The sequence below is a fragment of the Thamnophis sirtalis genome, unplaced genomic scaffold, assembly GCF_051295495.1.
Source record: "Thamnophis sirtalis isolate CommonGarterSnake01/CBP01778 unplaced genomic scaffold, rThaSir2_p1.2 scaffold_4, whole genome shotgun sequence".
Lineage (NCBI taxonomy): Eukaryota > Metazoa > Chordata > Lepidosauria > Squamata > Natricidae > Thamnophis > Thamnophis sirtalis.
The window spans coordinates 39,772,724-39,786,222 of record NW_028261384.1 but is presented as its reverse complement, the minus strand read 5'-3'; the positions used below and the strand labels follow the sequence as shown (position 1 = coordinate 39,786,222).

At 35.6% G+C, this 13,499-nt stretch overlaps 1 protein-coding gene across 1 annotated transcript in view; it reads left to right on the top strand.

Annotated features, from left to right (window-relative positions):
* RAPGEF5 (Rap guanine nucleotide exchange factor 5) overlaps window positions 1–13,499 on the top strand; it is a 115,196-nt gene that overhangs the window by 20,964 nt on the left and 80,733 nt on the right. The window contains exon 7 of the mRNA XM_014055104.2: window positions 6,003–6,051. Coding sequence (XP_013910579.2) covers window positions 6,003–6,051 — 49 coding nt within the window. The remainder of the gene's footprint in view (window positions 1–6,002; window positions 6,052–13,499) is intronic.

Sequence of the window (13,499 nt, the reverse complement as noted above, 5' to 3'; positions counted from 1 at the left end):
GAAGCAAGAGTATTAAAAATCTTTGGACAGTAAGAGATATTATTACTGAAGTTGGGAGATATGTTTGAATAATAGAATATAAAATACATGTTGCTTGCTTAGAGTACTTAAGGCATTGCCGACTGAATTCCGACTGAATTCAAGCCAGTTAAAGAGGAACTGGGCATGTACAACTGGTCTGCATTAGCCTGGAACATCTTTGCTCATTCTGACTTTAAGATCCCAAGCTCCCAGAATATCTTCATTTGGCAGGACATTATTCAGCTCTCTGCAGAAGAGAGTGCAGGAAGACCAGATATTAAACTATTAATTTAGACTCCTATCCACATGAAAATAAACATTAATACCAAGAATTAGACCAAGACATCTGAAAATGACCACCGTGGACCAGTATTTCTGCTGTACCTTTTGTTTAATTTCAACTGAAATCAAGGTTTAATAATTCAGCTCTTGTTCCATGCAAACCCCATTTAACAATTGAGTACTTATATAAGCTTATATAAGCAAAACCCCAGCAGAAAATGTAAAGAAATATCCTGAGCTATGTATCTCGTAAAAATGTTATACTTAAAAAAAGGTTTAAAACATATAGTTTTTTTTCCTGTTTATCAAGTGGCAGCATTAGAAGCCATGTGCACAAGAGAATGTGCTTAACTTTCATTAATAAAATAGCTTTCACTCTCATGTCTTCCAGCTCTTTTGGATTATGGTGTCCTTCATCCCTGATCAGTCATGCTGGTGTTGATGGACATTGTAGTGTTTATTTTTAAATATGGTTATAATGATCTCTTTGATTTTAGATAGCTTTGAAATACACTGTTTTTTTTGCTTAGCATGTAGACTGAATTGTTTATTTTTATTGCTAGAGCTGCCAGTAATGTGTCGTTAACAGAATGAAGTTTTGCAGACTTTTTCCCTTAATGCATCAGAGAAACACTTTATTTTGTAATTTTAATTAAAAAGATAGTCCTGCCAACTTTGCCCATTAATGCTTATCTTGCCACCCTTTCATTTTTTAAAAACTAAAACTTTAATGCTGCCTTTGTTAAATGTATATTTAGTCCTAATATTGAAGGGAAAGCTAGATATAAATATTTTAAAACAAAATTGAACCAATTGAGGATGATTTTTTTTCATGAAAGGGAAGGGAATAAACTCTAATTGCATTATAAAACTAAAGAATAAATTATTTATTAATTTATTATTAATAAATTATTAACAAAAGAAACCTTTATGTTTTGAATAGGTAGCAGCAAAATAGGCAATATGATTAGCACTTATCAGAGATCTGGAGGCATCTAGGTTCAAAAATATTGAGAACTGCTCATTTCTTATTCCTGTCATGGATATTTATGCCAGAATTAGGCAGAAAAATTAAATACTGCAGAACTGATCATGCAATCTTGGTCAGTGTTTTATAAACTTGGCAACTTTAAGATATGTGGATTCAGATTCCAATTTTTTTCAGTCAGAATCCTGGGTGTGGAATTATGGGAATAGAAGTATACACATTTTAAAGTTGCTGTGTCTGAAAAACATTGCATTACATTACATTACAAAATCATTGCATTACTCCAATCAGTACCTTCAATAAAATTAGGAAACTGCTTTCATATCAGTCTGAGAAGGAATGTTAGGAAAGAGGAAGAAATATTGCCCTGACACGTATTTTTCTTAACTGCTTCTACACACAGCATACTAATTTATAAATCAGAAACTGATAAAATGGTCCTCAGGTATTGTTGGGTTTCAAGTTCCACATTTCCTCACATTTTGCTATGATTAAGAGCTGTGGTGGTGCAGGGATTAGAATGCAGTACTGCAGGTACTTCTGCTGACTGCCGACTGCCTGCAAGTTGGCAGTTTGAATCTCACCAGACTCAAGACTGACTTAGCCTTCCATCCTTCTGAGGTTGGTAAACGAGGACCCAGATTGTTATGGAAAATATGCAGACTCTGTAAAACACTTAGAGAGGGTTGTAATGCACTGTAAAGCACGGCATATAAGTCTTAAGTGCTATTGCTATTTTAAGAGCAGATTTAAATTGAAGTTTAACAAAATCTGAAGAACCACATGGTAGTCTTTCATGGCATGTTAGGAATAGTAGTCTCTAGTTGATCTTTATAGTCAATAAAGCAACGCCCCATAATAATAAAATCTAAATGTTTAGAAGATGATTAAATAGTAAATTGATTAATAATAAAAATGGCAACCATGATGGGCTGTTCCTTGATACTTCTCAGGGTGATTTTACTATCCTATTACACATCCAAGGCATCAGGTACATGGAAACAGAAGGAAAAAAGCTAAATTATTAAGGCACATTGTGAGACAAGACTTTTACCAGCTACAAGATATTGGAAATAAATTGTGAGATGTAAAGAGGGAGCCGATCAGCTGAAGTCATTAATGATCTTTTGAAAGCAGTGTAGTGCTATGGCCTGGATTCGGAGCACCACTTGGGCCATGAAGTATTTTCTGAGGCTAATGGCGTTGGACTGGTGGCTGCCATTTTATCTCTCTTTTTCCCCTTCCTGACTTATGTACATCCATAGATAGTCAATTGAGACAGACAGTATTCCAAATAAGGCTTTACCTTGATTATAGAAAGTCTGAGATGCTGGTTGCTTTCTTCAGTTGGTCTCCACTCTAGGAAAACTCTGTGACATTCAGGTTATATATAAACATTGACATGATTCATAAGAGTGCAGTTACTGACAACAAAGACTTTGGATTCCATTGACTTTAATTGTTATGTCTTCTCACTAAAAATTTCAAAAGGCCATCTTTAGGATTGGAGTTTGGTTTGGAGTCAGAGAGCTATACCTGGATGACATTAGGATTCCCACTGTTATTTGAATTTTGAATAAGAATAGCATGGGGGAGTAGTTGGAAGTGGGGTTAGAGGGCTGATTGAGGGACTTCAAATTCTGGAAATATTTTGACTGATTTGGCCCTGGTACTAGATTGCAGAGGGTTTTGGGCTGTAGTGGGTGATGCAGTCCAGGAGGGCTTTTGTGAAATGAAAAATGAGTAAAATGAGATTATAGTTGGCACTAAAAGCTAAAATGGAACTCTGAGACCAGGCCACCCTTGGAGAAGGAGGGTTTCATAAGTCTTACTAATCCCCACCCTCAGGTTCTTAGTTTTCTTCACAAGAACCAGGGGTTCTGGCTTGCAAATTGCAAAGGATCAGAATCATTTGTTAAGTAGTGGCACAGAAAACTTATTCAAGTCTATACACAAGAATCTAGTTAACTAAAGGTCAGTGCTAAACTGGTGCCAGATAAGCGTCAACAGAATTCAGGAAAAGTTGGACTTAGACTTTTAAGCTGATGACATACTTAATTTTGCCCTCTAACTCTGCCGACTTTTTTATTACATCGTTATTGAATGCCAGGTTTGTCTGTGAAAAAAAACAAAGCCCACCCACAGTTTAATTGTGGTTAGGAGGCTAACTCTGATTTTTATTTCAAAAACTTGGAGGAGGGGCCAGTGTTTCTAGGAAGTCTGCTCCTGGGATTTAAGGTTTAGCATTAACTAAGGGGAAGTAGAGGGGAAGTTGTAGTCATCCGTATGTCTCTGTCAAGGCTGTTTAACCTAATTGTTGAGATGATGATCTTGTTTGCCAGACTGGGAATGTTAGGACATGTTAACCAGGCTTCCCTGGTGAGGAATCTGGAGTGGGCCAGTTAACTATGGACCTGATGCAGAGGGGCATTGCATTTGGGTCATTATCATGGATAGTGTTGAGGATTAAGAAAATCCTCCACTTACGACCGGGAGGCCAGCAACAGTCTAGGCTGTGCCCTGATTGGCTGAGGCGCAGCATAGCCTGTTGCTAGCCAGCCGAGCCAACCTGATTGGCCAGGGTACTGCGTCAGCAGTTGCTAGACGCTACCAGGCCTCCCATTGGTTCCCCTGTTTGAACTACCGAGTATAAATACCTTGGCGCGGAATTGTTACATTTGAATCGCTGTCACTGCTGTTAAGAATAAACCTTGTTCGTGTTTGAAGTCCTGGCTCTCGCGTCTTCCCTTCAACCCTCGATCTTCTAAACTTTGCATTTGGGTCATTATCATGGATAGTTCACACACTAATGGCTGCCGAGTTTAATGTACAACTCTCTCTGCTGTGAAGAAGGACCTGTTAGATCAGTCTGTCTCAGATCCTTAAAGAATTATTGGTTTTTCAGAAGGTACTTAGGAACTGAGATTCTGATAGGCAGTTTGATTGAGACCATGAACATTAGTTAAAGGGACAACTAAGGTGTTTGACCAGATTGCAGTAACTCTCTTCTCATAGATCCTTCGTTAACTGAGAAATTCATCAAATTGAAGTTGCAGAGTGTATGGCTATCCCCATACTCTTCCCCTTGCCTTCTTTTAGAGTGCTCTTCTTTCAGAGTTCAGAAAAGGCATTATTATTCTATCCAAAGTGCATGCTATTTTTGAACATTTAAATTGCCAGACTTGTGTTTTTGTACACCTTTTTTTTGAATACTGTTTTTAGTTTATTTCATGATAGAATTTATTATTGTTTTTGTGGATGGATTTTGTTTGGAGCTAAATATAAAGCTCTCCAGAGTCTTCAGGGAACGGGTAATATACAAATAAAGTAAAAAAATGCATTTATTTGTTTAGACTACTGCTATATGGAATCTATAGACTGGGCTTACCAAAGGCCCAGTCTATTTGCTAAGTAGTCATTTTGCTAAGTTAAGCACTGTTAACCAATAATAATCTAAATATAAAATATTAATTGAATTAATTGTAGCTACATAAAGTAGAAGGTTTATGTATAACTAATATGCCTGTGTGAGTGATGTGACTTTTCAACTTCAACTTCTTTCTTTCTCTAATTCAGGGTCTACTTTTGGTTATGTACATTTAAAAGTCCTTTTTTCCCTAAGTACTTATTTCTTGATGAGTCAGATTGAAACCTGTAAATAAAGGAAATGCATGTTCTCTCCAAACAATAGAAGGGCGAGGAACTGTTGAATGAGAACAGCTGTGTTGAATAATGCCAAGTTAGTTCAAGTGCAGGAAATAGGGGCAAAGGTGCACTTTTGGTCAAAGATAGTTTATTTCAGTTAGTTAAAATAATATGTAAATGTTGTAATGAATGGACAATGAAAGGCAATGAATGATGTTAGGTCAGTAAACTGCTAAAAGGATATATTATACATACATACATACATACATACATACATACATACATACATACATACATACATACATATTAATATTATAATGCTGTAGCTTACTCTAATCTTTCAAATTTCTTCATAAATTGGGCCAATGTGAGTTGCTTATTTTGAGATTTATATTGGAGATTCTTTTCTATTTATTCTGGCAGCTGGCTTGATCGAGTTTGTTGATAAGTAATTTCTGGGAAGATATTTGATGAAATCAGGGAACTCTCATGTGCCAAATATGATGAAAATTATATATTTCCCCCACATATTACCCATTTTTTTTTAATTTATAGCTTGGTCATAACCTTTCTGAAGTTAAAATACTTTTTTCATGAAGCTAATACCTATAACATGTAATTAATGCTATAGTTCATCTTTATTGCATTCAGTGGAACATCCATCTCAATAAATATTATTAGGTTTGAATCTGAACTCCATTCTAGTCTTAAATTCAGGATTCTTGAAAAAGCAAATTCCGTCTGTTTGCATTACTGTTCCTTGTATAGGCAGCAGACAATTTATGTGGCAGTTCCATTGGAAACAATAGTGTGTGTATGTATGTATGTATGTATGTATGTATGTATGTATGTATGTATGTATGAATACATACATACATACATACATACATACATACATACATACATACATACTATATATATTTAAAGTCACAATAAAGTTCCTTTATTTATTTATCAGCATAAACACAACACACACACACACACACACACACATTCCATTTATATTTATTTATATATATATATTCCATCAGCATATTTATAACACAATTTTTTTTTGATGTGCTAGATGCAGAGAGAACTGGCAACTGTTCTGGCTATGAAGGCAAGAAAATCAGGTGAATATACTAACTTTTTATCTATATACAACATTTTTAATATAATAGTATAGCCTTTATTGTCATTGTACAAAATATACAACAAAATTGGTTAATCACAGAAAGAAAAACTAGAATTGATTGTCTGAATGTGAATATTGCTTATATTTGGTATCTGATATATGAAATATGTCAGATATTTTTCATTTTGTATTCAGCCAATTAATATTTGCTTTATGTATTTGCTTGATATATTATAGGTAATCCTCAATTTACAGCCAGGATTGAGCCCAAAATTTATGTGGCTAAGTGAGAGAGTTGTTAAATGAGTTTTGCCCCATTTTAGCACATTCTTGCTCCAGTTGAGGGAAACACTGCAGTTATTAAGTGAATAACATGGTTGTTAAGTGGATCTGGCTTCCCCATTGAGTTTGTTAGAAGGTAAAAATAAGGTCATCACATGATCTTGGACACTGCAACTGTCATAAATATGTTGCCAAGTATTTAAATTTTGAACATGTAAACATAGGGAGGCTGCAATGTTTTTCAGTGGTAGTGTAATTTCTAAATGAATGGTTGTAAATCAGGGGCTACCTATTGATTTATTTTGTTTGTGTGCATTTTTATATTTTATAAATTACCGTGTTTCCCCAAAAATAAGACAGGGTCTTATTTTCTTTTGCCCCATGAAATATGGCCTTGGGCTTATTATAGGGGAAGGCTTATTATTTTCTGGGGCAGGTGAGAAGGGAGGCACACCTTTTACCTTTCCAGCTTAGTCACGTTCCTCACCATTGTGCTCGCGAGAAGGGTTTTTTTTTACCAGCCGTTTCCCTGAGCACAATGGTGAGGAATAGGCAGGCTGCCTCTACCATTGGGGTGGGCGGTGTTTTTTTGCTCGAGAAGCAAGGGTGGGTTTCTGCCAGTTCTAACCTCTTCTACAGAAGAGGTTCCAGCTCTCTTCCCCGTCCGTCCACACATCATCAAGATGAAGAGTGAGAGGAGGAATTCTGGGAGTTGAAGTCCACAAGTTTTAAAGCTGTCAAGTTTGAACACCCCTGGGGTTTTTTCCCTAAAGGGTTAGGGGTGCAAGGATCTTGTAACTTGATAGCTTTAAGACTTGCATGCTTCAATGCCAGAGTTCCTGAGCCAACATTACTGGAGGAGGAATTCTGGGAGTTGAAGTCCACAAGTCTTAAAGCTGTCAAGTTTGAACACCCCTGGGATTTTTTTTGTAACTTGACAGCTTTAAGACTTGCGTGCTTCAAATGAGCCAACATTTTGATTGCTAAGCAAGAGCATTGTTAAGTGAGTTTCATCACATTTTACAAGTTGGCCATGCCCACCCAGTCACATGACTGCCAAACCACTCCCACTTGGTTACATAGCTGGCAAGCCACTCCCACCCATTCACATGGCCGGCAAGCCACTCCCACAAATCAGGCCACACCTACAGAAGAGGTTTTAAAAATTTTGAAACCCACCACTGGCGAGAAGGAACAGGCGGGAGGGGGTGATCGCATTGCTGGCCTGCCACTGTTTTTGCAGCAGGCTCTTTTTGAGCAGGCAGGAAGGGCGACGATGGAAGCACTTTGATTCGCCTGCCGCTGTTTTTGCAGTGAGCCCTTTTTTTGCCCTGCAAGCTGTACCGGTAGATGGTACAGTGGTAATGGCGGGGACCGGTTGTGCATGCACTTAAATAGTTGGGGCAGGTTTATTTTCAGGGGAGGGCTTATTACGGTGCATGCTCTGAAAAGCCCGATTGGGCTTATTAGCAGGGCATGTCTTGTTTTCGGGGAAACATGGTAGTACATTGTCTTAGTTTGAAATATATATTTCAATTTTGAAGGTGATGTTTATCTTCAGTGTTTATCTAGGATCCAAAGCATATTTTTCAAAAATTGTCAATATTTATCTGGTTTTGTAGAAATTAGCCAAAGTAGGAACTCTGGGATATTAGTTATTGGGGAAACCTTGCTTGTCTATAAAGAACAGGATCTCTTTTAATCTCATGTAAAGTCATTCAAATAGAGCGTGTTTTCAAAGGAAAAGCTGTTAAAAATTTGAAATGGATACACAAAAGAAATGCCCATTTCACAATAATGTGAAAGCTAAAAAGAATGAGATCAGCTTGTTCTATCCCTGTTCCTGTGGGTTATCTGTATCAGTTGCATTTAGAAGCAAATTTTTGTATCCTTTGAAAGCACAAAAGAAAATTCCCTCTCAGATCCTGTAACATAGACCAGGCGTCTCCAACCTTGGCAACTTTAGGTCTGGAGGACTCCAAAACCCAGAATTCCCCAGCCAGCTGTCAAGGACTTCCAAAGCTAATACTGTGAAATATTCTGTGATAGTAATTTCTAAAATCCCTTTCAGTTGAGCTGCCTAGTTTGAGTTTTATCCCAACATATCTGGAAGATGACAGGATAGGGAAAGCTTCAGTAAGAATTCAATGTGTTTCAGAGAATTTATTAAGAAAATATTATCCCAAAAACCCATGGGAGAACAAAGAATGCAAATGCCAGTGCAGTAAAATATTTGTTTATAATATTTTTATAATATAAATATTATATATTTATATGTTCCTGATAAAAGGAAATAAAAAAAATGTTAATTATCCATGTTAGCTGGAATGCGTTCTTTCTAAATAAGCAAAGCATTATAATGATACTCTGCAGGCATGGCTTCATTCTCTTGTGATCAAGGAATCTGAGTTAAGAAAATTATCTTAATGTACATTCTTTATAACAGAGTATCAAACAAGCCACATCACTATTTTAAACATTTGAATTTCAAAGCCTTTTTTTGGCTAGTTATTTTATTTTGGAAGCTACAAAGCAGGTTGACCAATTCTCCTTCCCAAACTGATTTTTGAAAAAAGTAAATAAAGAAAACAGTAATGAGGAGAAGGTGTGGGACCAGCAGGGCAGGAAGCAGGCTTAAGGTTAGCAGGGTGGGATGGGGGGGGGGGAAGTGAGAAGGTGATACCTTTAGTCATGAGGGCAGTCAGGTTGTCAAGCACCTGAATTTTGTTCACGTGACCGTGGTGGCATTGCAGCAGGTGTAACTTCCTGTGCAGGTTGTAAGTCCCTTCTTTCAGTGCCATTATAATATTGAATGGTTGCTGGACTAATGGCGATTCGTAAGTTGAGGACTATATTTTTGTACACCTTTATTAATGTTAAAAATATGAAAATTTGACATGAGAAATGACCATTCAACTAATGAATGGTGCTAATCCAGCAATCTTCTTTTCCTCTTCTAATTTATCTATCTACTGCTACTCTAGTTAATTGTGTACTATTTTCAAAGCAAAACTATTTTCTGTTTGGATTGTTAATAGTGTTTTGGAAGCAGTGTGATAAATACAGTTTGTCAGCACTGTTAATATTTGTTTTATGCTTTAATATTGAGCGTAATGTATAAAATAAACAGTTGATATGGCTGGTGGGAAATGAGATACTTTCCCATGTTTTTATTTAGGATTACATATAATTTGAGCTATAGAATAATTGGAAAGTTCAGTTTACACAAACTGGTGCTTTCTGGATAAGTTACTCTTCATGCTAGCTGTGAAAACTTTTGAGTTCTTTTCCTGTGTGAGTCAGTGAAGGGAAACTTTCTCCAATTAACGTTTCCAACAATTGATTTGCCTTGCATTTTATTATGAACTTTACAAAGTAGTTAGCATTGATATTAAATGTTTACTTTGTAAAACCTAAAGAAAGGAAGTTGGCACTTTCCATGGTTATATTGTCACTTTTTGTTTGGCTACAGAACATATAGGGCAGAAGTAATTCGTTTGTGTTTAAAATTTTATCTCTGAAGTCTATCGTTAAGTTTAAATTATAAAATTAAAAATTCATTTCTATTCATTTCAATATACTAGAATTGTGTTTCCCAATCTGGTGCCCTCCTGGTCCAGGTTATCTGCATAATGATGATAGGGAAGGCCGTTGTAGGAGAAGCAAAGACTATAGATTAAATTTTAATACTGAGATAAGCAGATATTTAGAGAAACATATTCTGTTCTTGAGTGAAAGTACCCAATACACTAAAATATTCCTTTTATGATAACCGTCACTCATGTATCATAACATTGTTCTTGGGTATACATTTTTCATGCATTCAATTCCAGATTACTCTCTTTGTTAAAAGTTCCTCTTTGCTTTCATAACTGGTTAGAGGTAGCATCCATAATTTCTATTCAGAGTTTTTAATCCTAACATTTAAACAAAATCTAGGTTTTAAAAAGCATCTTTGGGACTAGAATCTGCACATAAATTTATGAAAGATACCCTTCATAATTGAAGTTTTTCTTCAAACATATTGCAGATAATTCTGATAAAAGACAAGGGTATATACTTGAGGGTTTCTTTTTTAAATCCATTGTAACCCATCTTGTGGAAGTAAGTTTAATTTCAATTCAGTTTTACATAGATTTCAATTTGGCATAGGATTTTTTCTGATAAACCAATAAAAGTCAATAATGGAATTATTAGGAAGTAATCTTCATTTTCTGGGATGCTGTGGCTCAGTGGCTAAGACGCTTAGCTCGTCAATCAGAAAGTCATCAGTCCGACAGTTCAAATCCCTAGTGCTGCATAATGGAGTGAGCTCCGATGACTTGTCCCAGCTTCTGCCAATTTAGCAGTTCGAAAGCATGTAAAAATGCAAGTAGAAAAATTGGAACAACTTTGGTGGAAAGGTAACAGCGTTCTGTGCGCCTTCGGCATTTAGTCATGCTGGCCACATGACCATGGAGATGTCTTCAGACAGCACTGAGTCTTTGGCTTTGAAACGGAAATGAGCACCACCCCTAGAGTCGGAAATGAACATACGTGTGAGGGGAACCTTTACCTTTAATTTTCATTTTAAGTGAAAGAATACATGATTATCAAGCATCTTAAGTGAATCTTCCATTAAGAACAGATAAGACTATTCTTATTGAAGAAATTAAACAAACCTTGCTTAGGAAGAATAGCAATTAATAATGTATACCCAGAGTCTTTTTGAGCAAACCTTTACTCCATTACTTGTTTTATGTTAAAAATCTTGAAGGAAAATACTTCTTGCTACCCACAAGGGAATAATGAAATAAAAACAAGGCATAGCATCCCAATTGCTTAAGTGGCTATTAAAAAATCAGCATCCTCAATTCCTTAGGCTTATGGGAATATGAATTCATTTGAAATTATACTTCAGCAACTGATGTTGTTTAACATTCTACCCTTCATTTATTCATGGAGCTGAGCCTTATTGCATGAATAAAACAAAAAATTATGTAGGTATAAACAAAGTGTGACTGGCTGGATTCTTTGTTCTTTGGAATTATTGAACTGATGTAAGGCTATAGTTTTTGTATTCCAATTATAAAAATGCATTCTTTTGCTTTCAACAAGGGAACGAGCAGATTCTTTCAGATGCCATAATAGTCATTTCTATTGGAAATCTTAATACAACCCAAAGATTTTCAAGCATTGCTACAGGCAAAGTTTTCCAGAATATTCAAATTTTCAACGTTTGTGAAAATCAAGATTTTGAAACAATTTGAAAGGCATTTTATGGCCTACATAAGAGAAGATTTGGCTGCTCAGAGGCTCCCCAAATTTATTCATACCTGCATTAATCAAACTTGGGCCAAAATTAGTCTGAAATACTATATGTGAGTCATTTGGAATGTGATTTAAAGATAGGAGCACATTCTCAATTTTGAAATTAAAGAATTCAAAAGAATTCTTTAACTGCCAAAATTCACTTATTTTATGACAACTTAGGATACAAATGAGACATGATTGGAGTACAGACAGTGCTCACTTATTGAACATTCTAGCAACCATTACAACAGCCCTGAAAAAGGAGTTTTACAATGGAGATAGGTATCTATATATATTCAGTCATTTCCCACGAATATTTATATGTGGGCTCATTTATCCTTGTATATGCAGAAAAGGAAACAGGACTAATTTAGAATTCAAGCTACGTGACTGCTTTTTTTGCCTATATATATTCAGAATCTTAGAAAATAATATTTAGAACTAACTGATTTTGATGATCTGCACTGTTACCACTTTCCTTTTATACACCCACATATGCACATATGCACCATGTACACAGGGACACAGACACAGACAGACAGACAGACACACATACACACAGAGACTCACAGAGAAATATAGGCACTCATATTAATTAATTTAAGAAAATTTAACTAATTTAGAATAAGAAAAAGAAAAGGAAAACAAAATCGAAGAAGGAACTGAAAGTTTGAAAGCAAAGAAGAAAAAAAGATGCGAAGTAGCCACTTTCTATTTTCCTTAGAGCAGTTATTACAATTATAAATTTATATATGCTCTATAGTTGCAAAATAGAAGAAAGACAAACTCTGTTTTCTAGATTATTTCCAATAATCAAAACTATAAATCATACATTTAATTGTGTCTATTTCTTTCAAAAAACCAGTAAAAGTTTTTAAGTCAGCAATAAACTATTACCTTTTCTCTGATTAAAGTAGTCAAGTTGGTTATCTCGGTAAATTTAATTATCTTTAACAATTATTTATTCATTGTGTGTAGTAACATTTTTGCATATTTTGCAAATAACAACAACAACAACAACAGTTCCTAGGTCCTTGGTTAGGACTCAAGCTGTTGAGCTACCAGCCCCAAAGGCTGTGAATCTCACCAAAAATTAACCACATATAACAATAACAACAACAACAACAACAATAATAATGGAACATAAGCCTGAAAAAGTCACTGAAAATCAGATGGTCAAGATCTTGTGGGATTTTCGCATACAAACGGACAAAATACTGGTGCATAATACACCAGACATCACATTGGTTGAGAAAAATAAGGTCACAATCATATACATCGCAATACCAGGTGATAGCAGGGTCACCGAGAAGGAACACGAAAAAATTGCAAAATACCAGGACTTAAAAATTGAAATTCAACGACTATGGCACAAACCAGCAGTGATAATTCCAGTGGTAATTGTCACACTGTGTGGTATTCCAAAAGCACTGGAATTACATTTAAAACAGTTAAAAATTGACAAAATCACCATCAGTCAAATGCAAAAAGCCGCACTGCTTGGATCTGCACGCATATTACGAAAATACGTTACAACGTCCTAGGCCCCTGGGTGGGGCCCGACTAGTAACCAATGCCAAATCCGGTGAAACAACTGGCCGCTGTGATACAATTGTATAATAATAATCTCAGTGTAGTTCTAAAAATTGTATAAAAGCATATATAAAAACAAAAGTCCATGACTTTTTTGTCTATTCTCCCCCCAAGATTTCCAGTTTCAATTGTATATTAATTTCAAAAATTTTCTAATTGAAGTAAAAAGTAAAGAAAGTAAAAAGAATTTGTAGTTTTTAACATTGTAAGGCTGAGTTTGAAATAGAGTGATGTACAAATAATAAATATGTAGTTAATAAAATATGTAAACTTGTACTA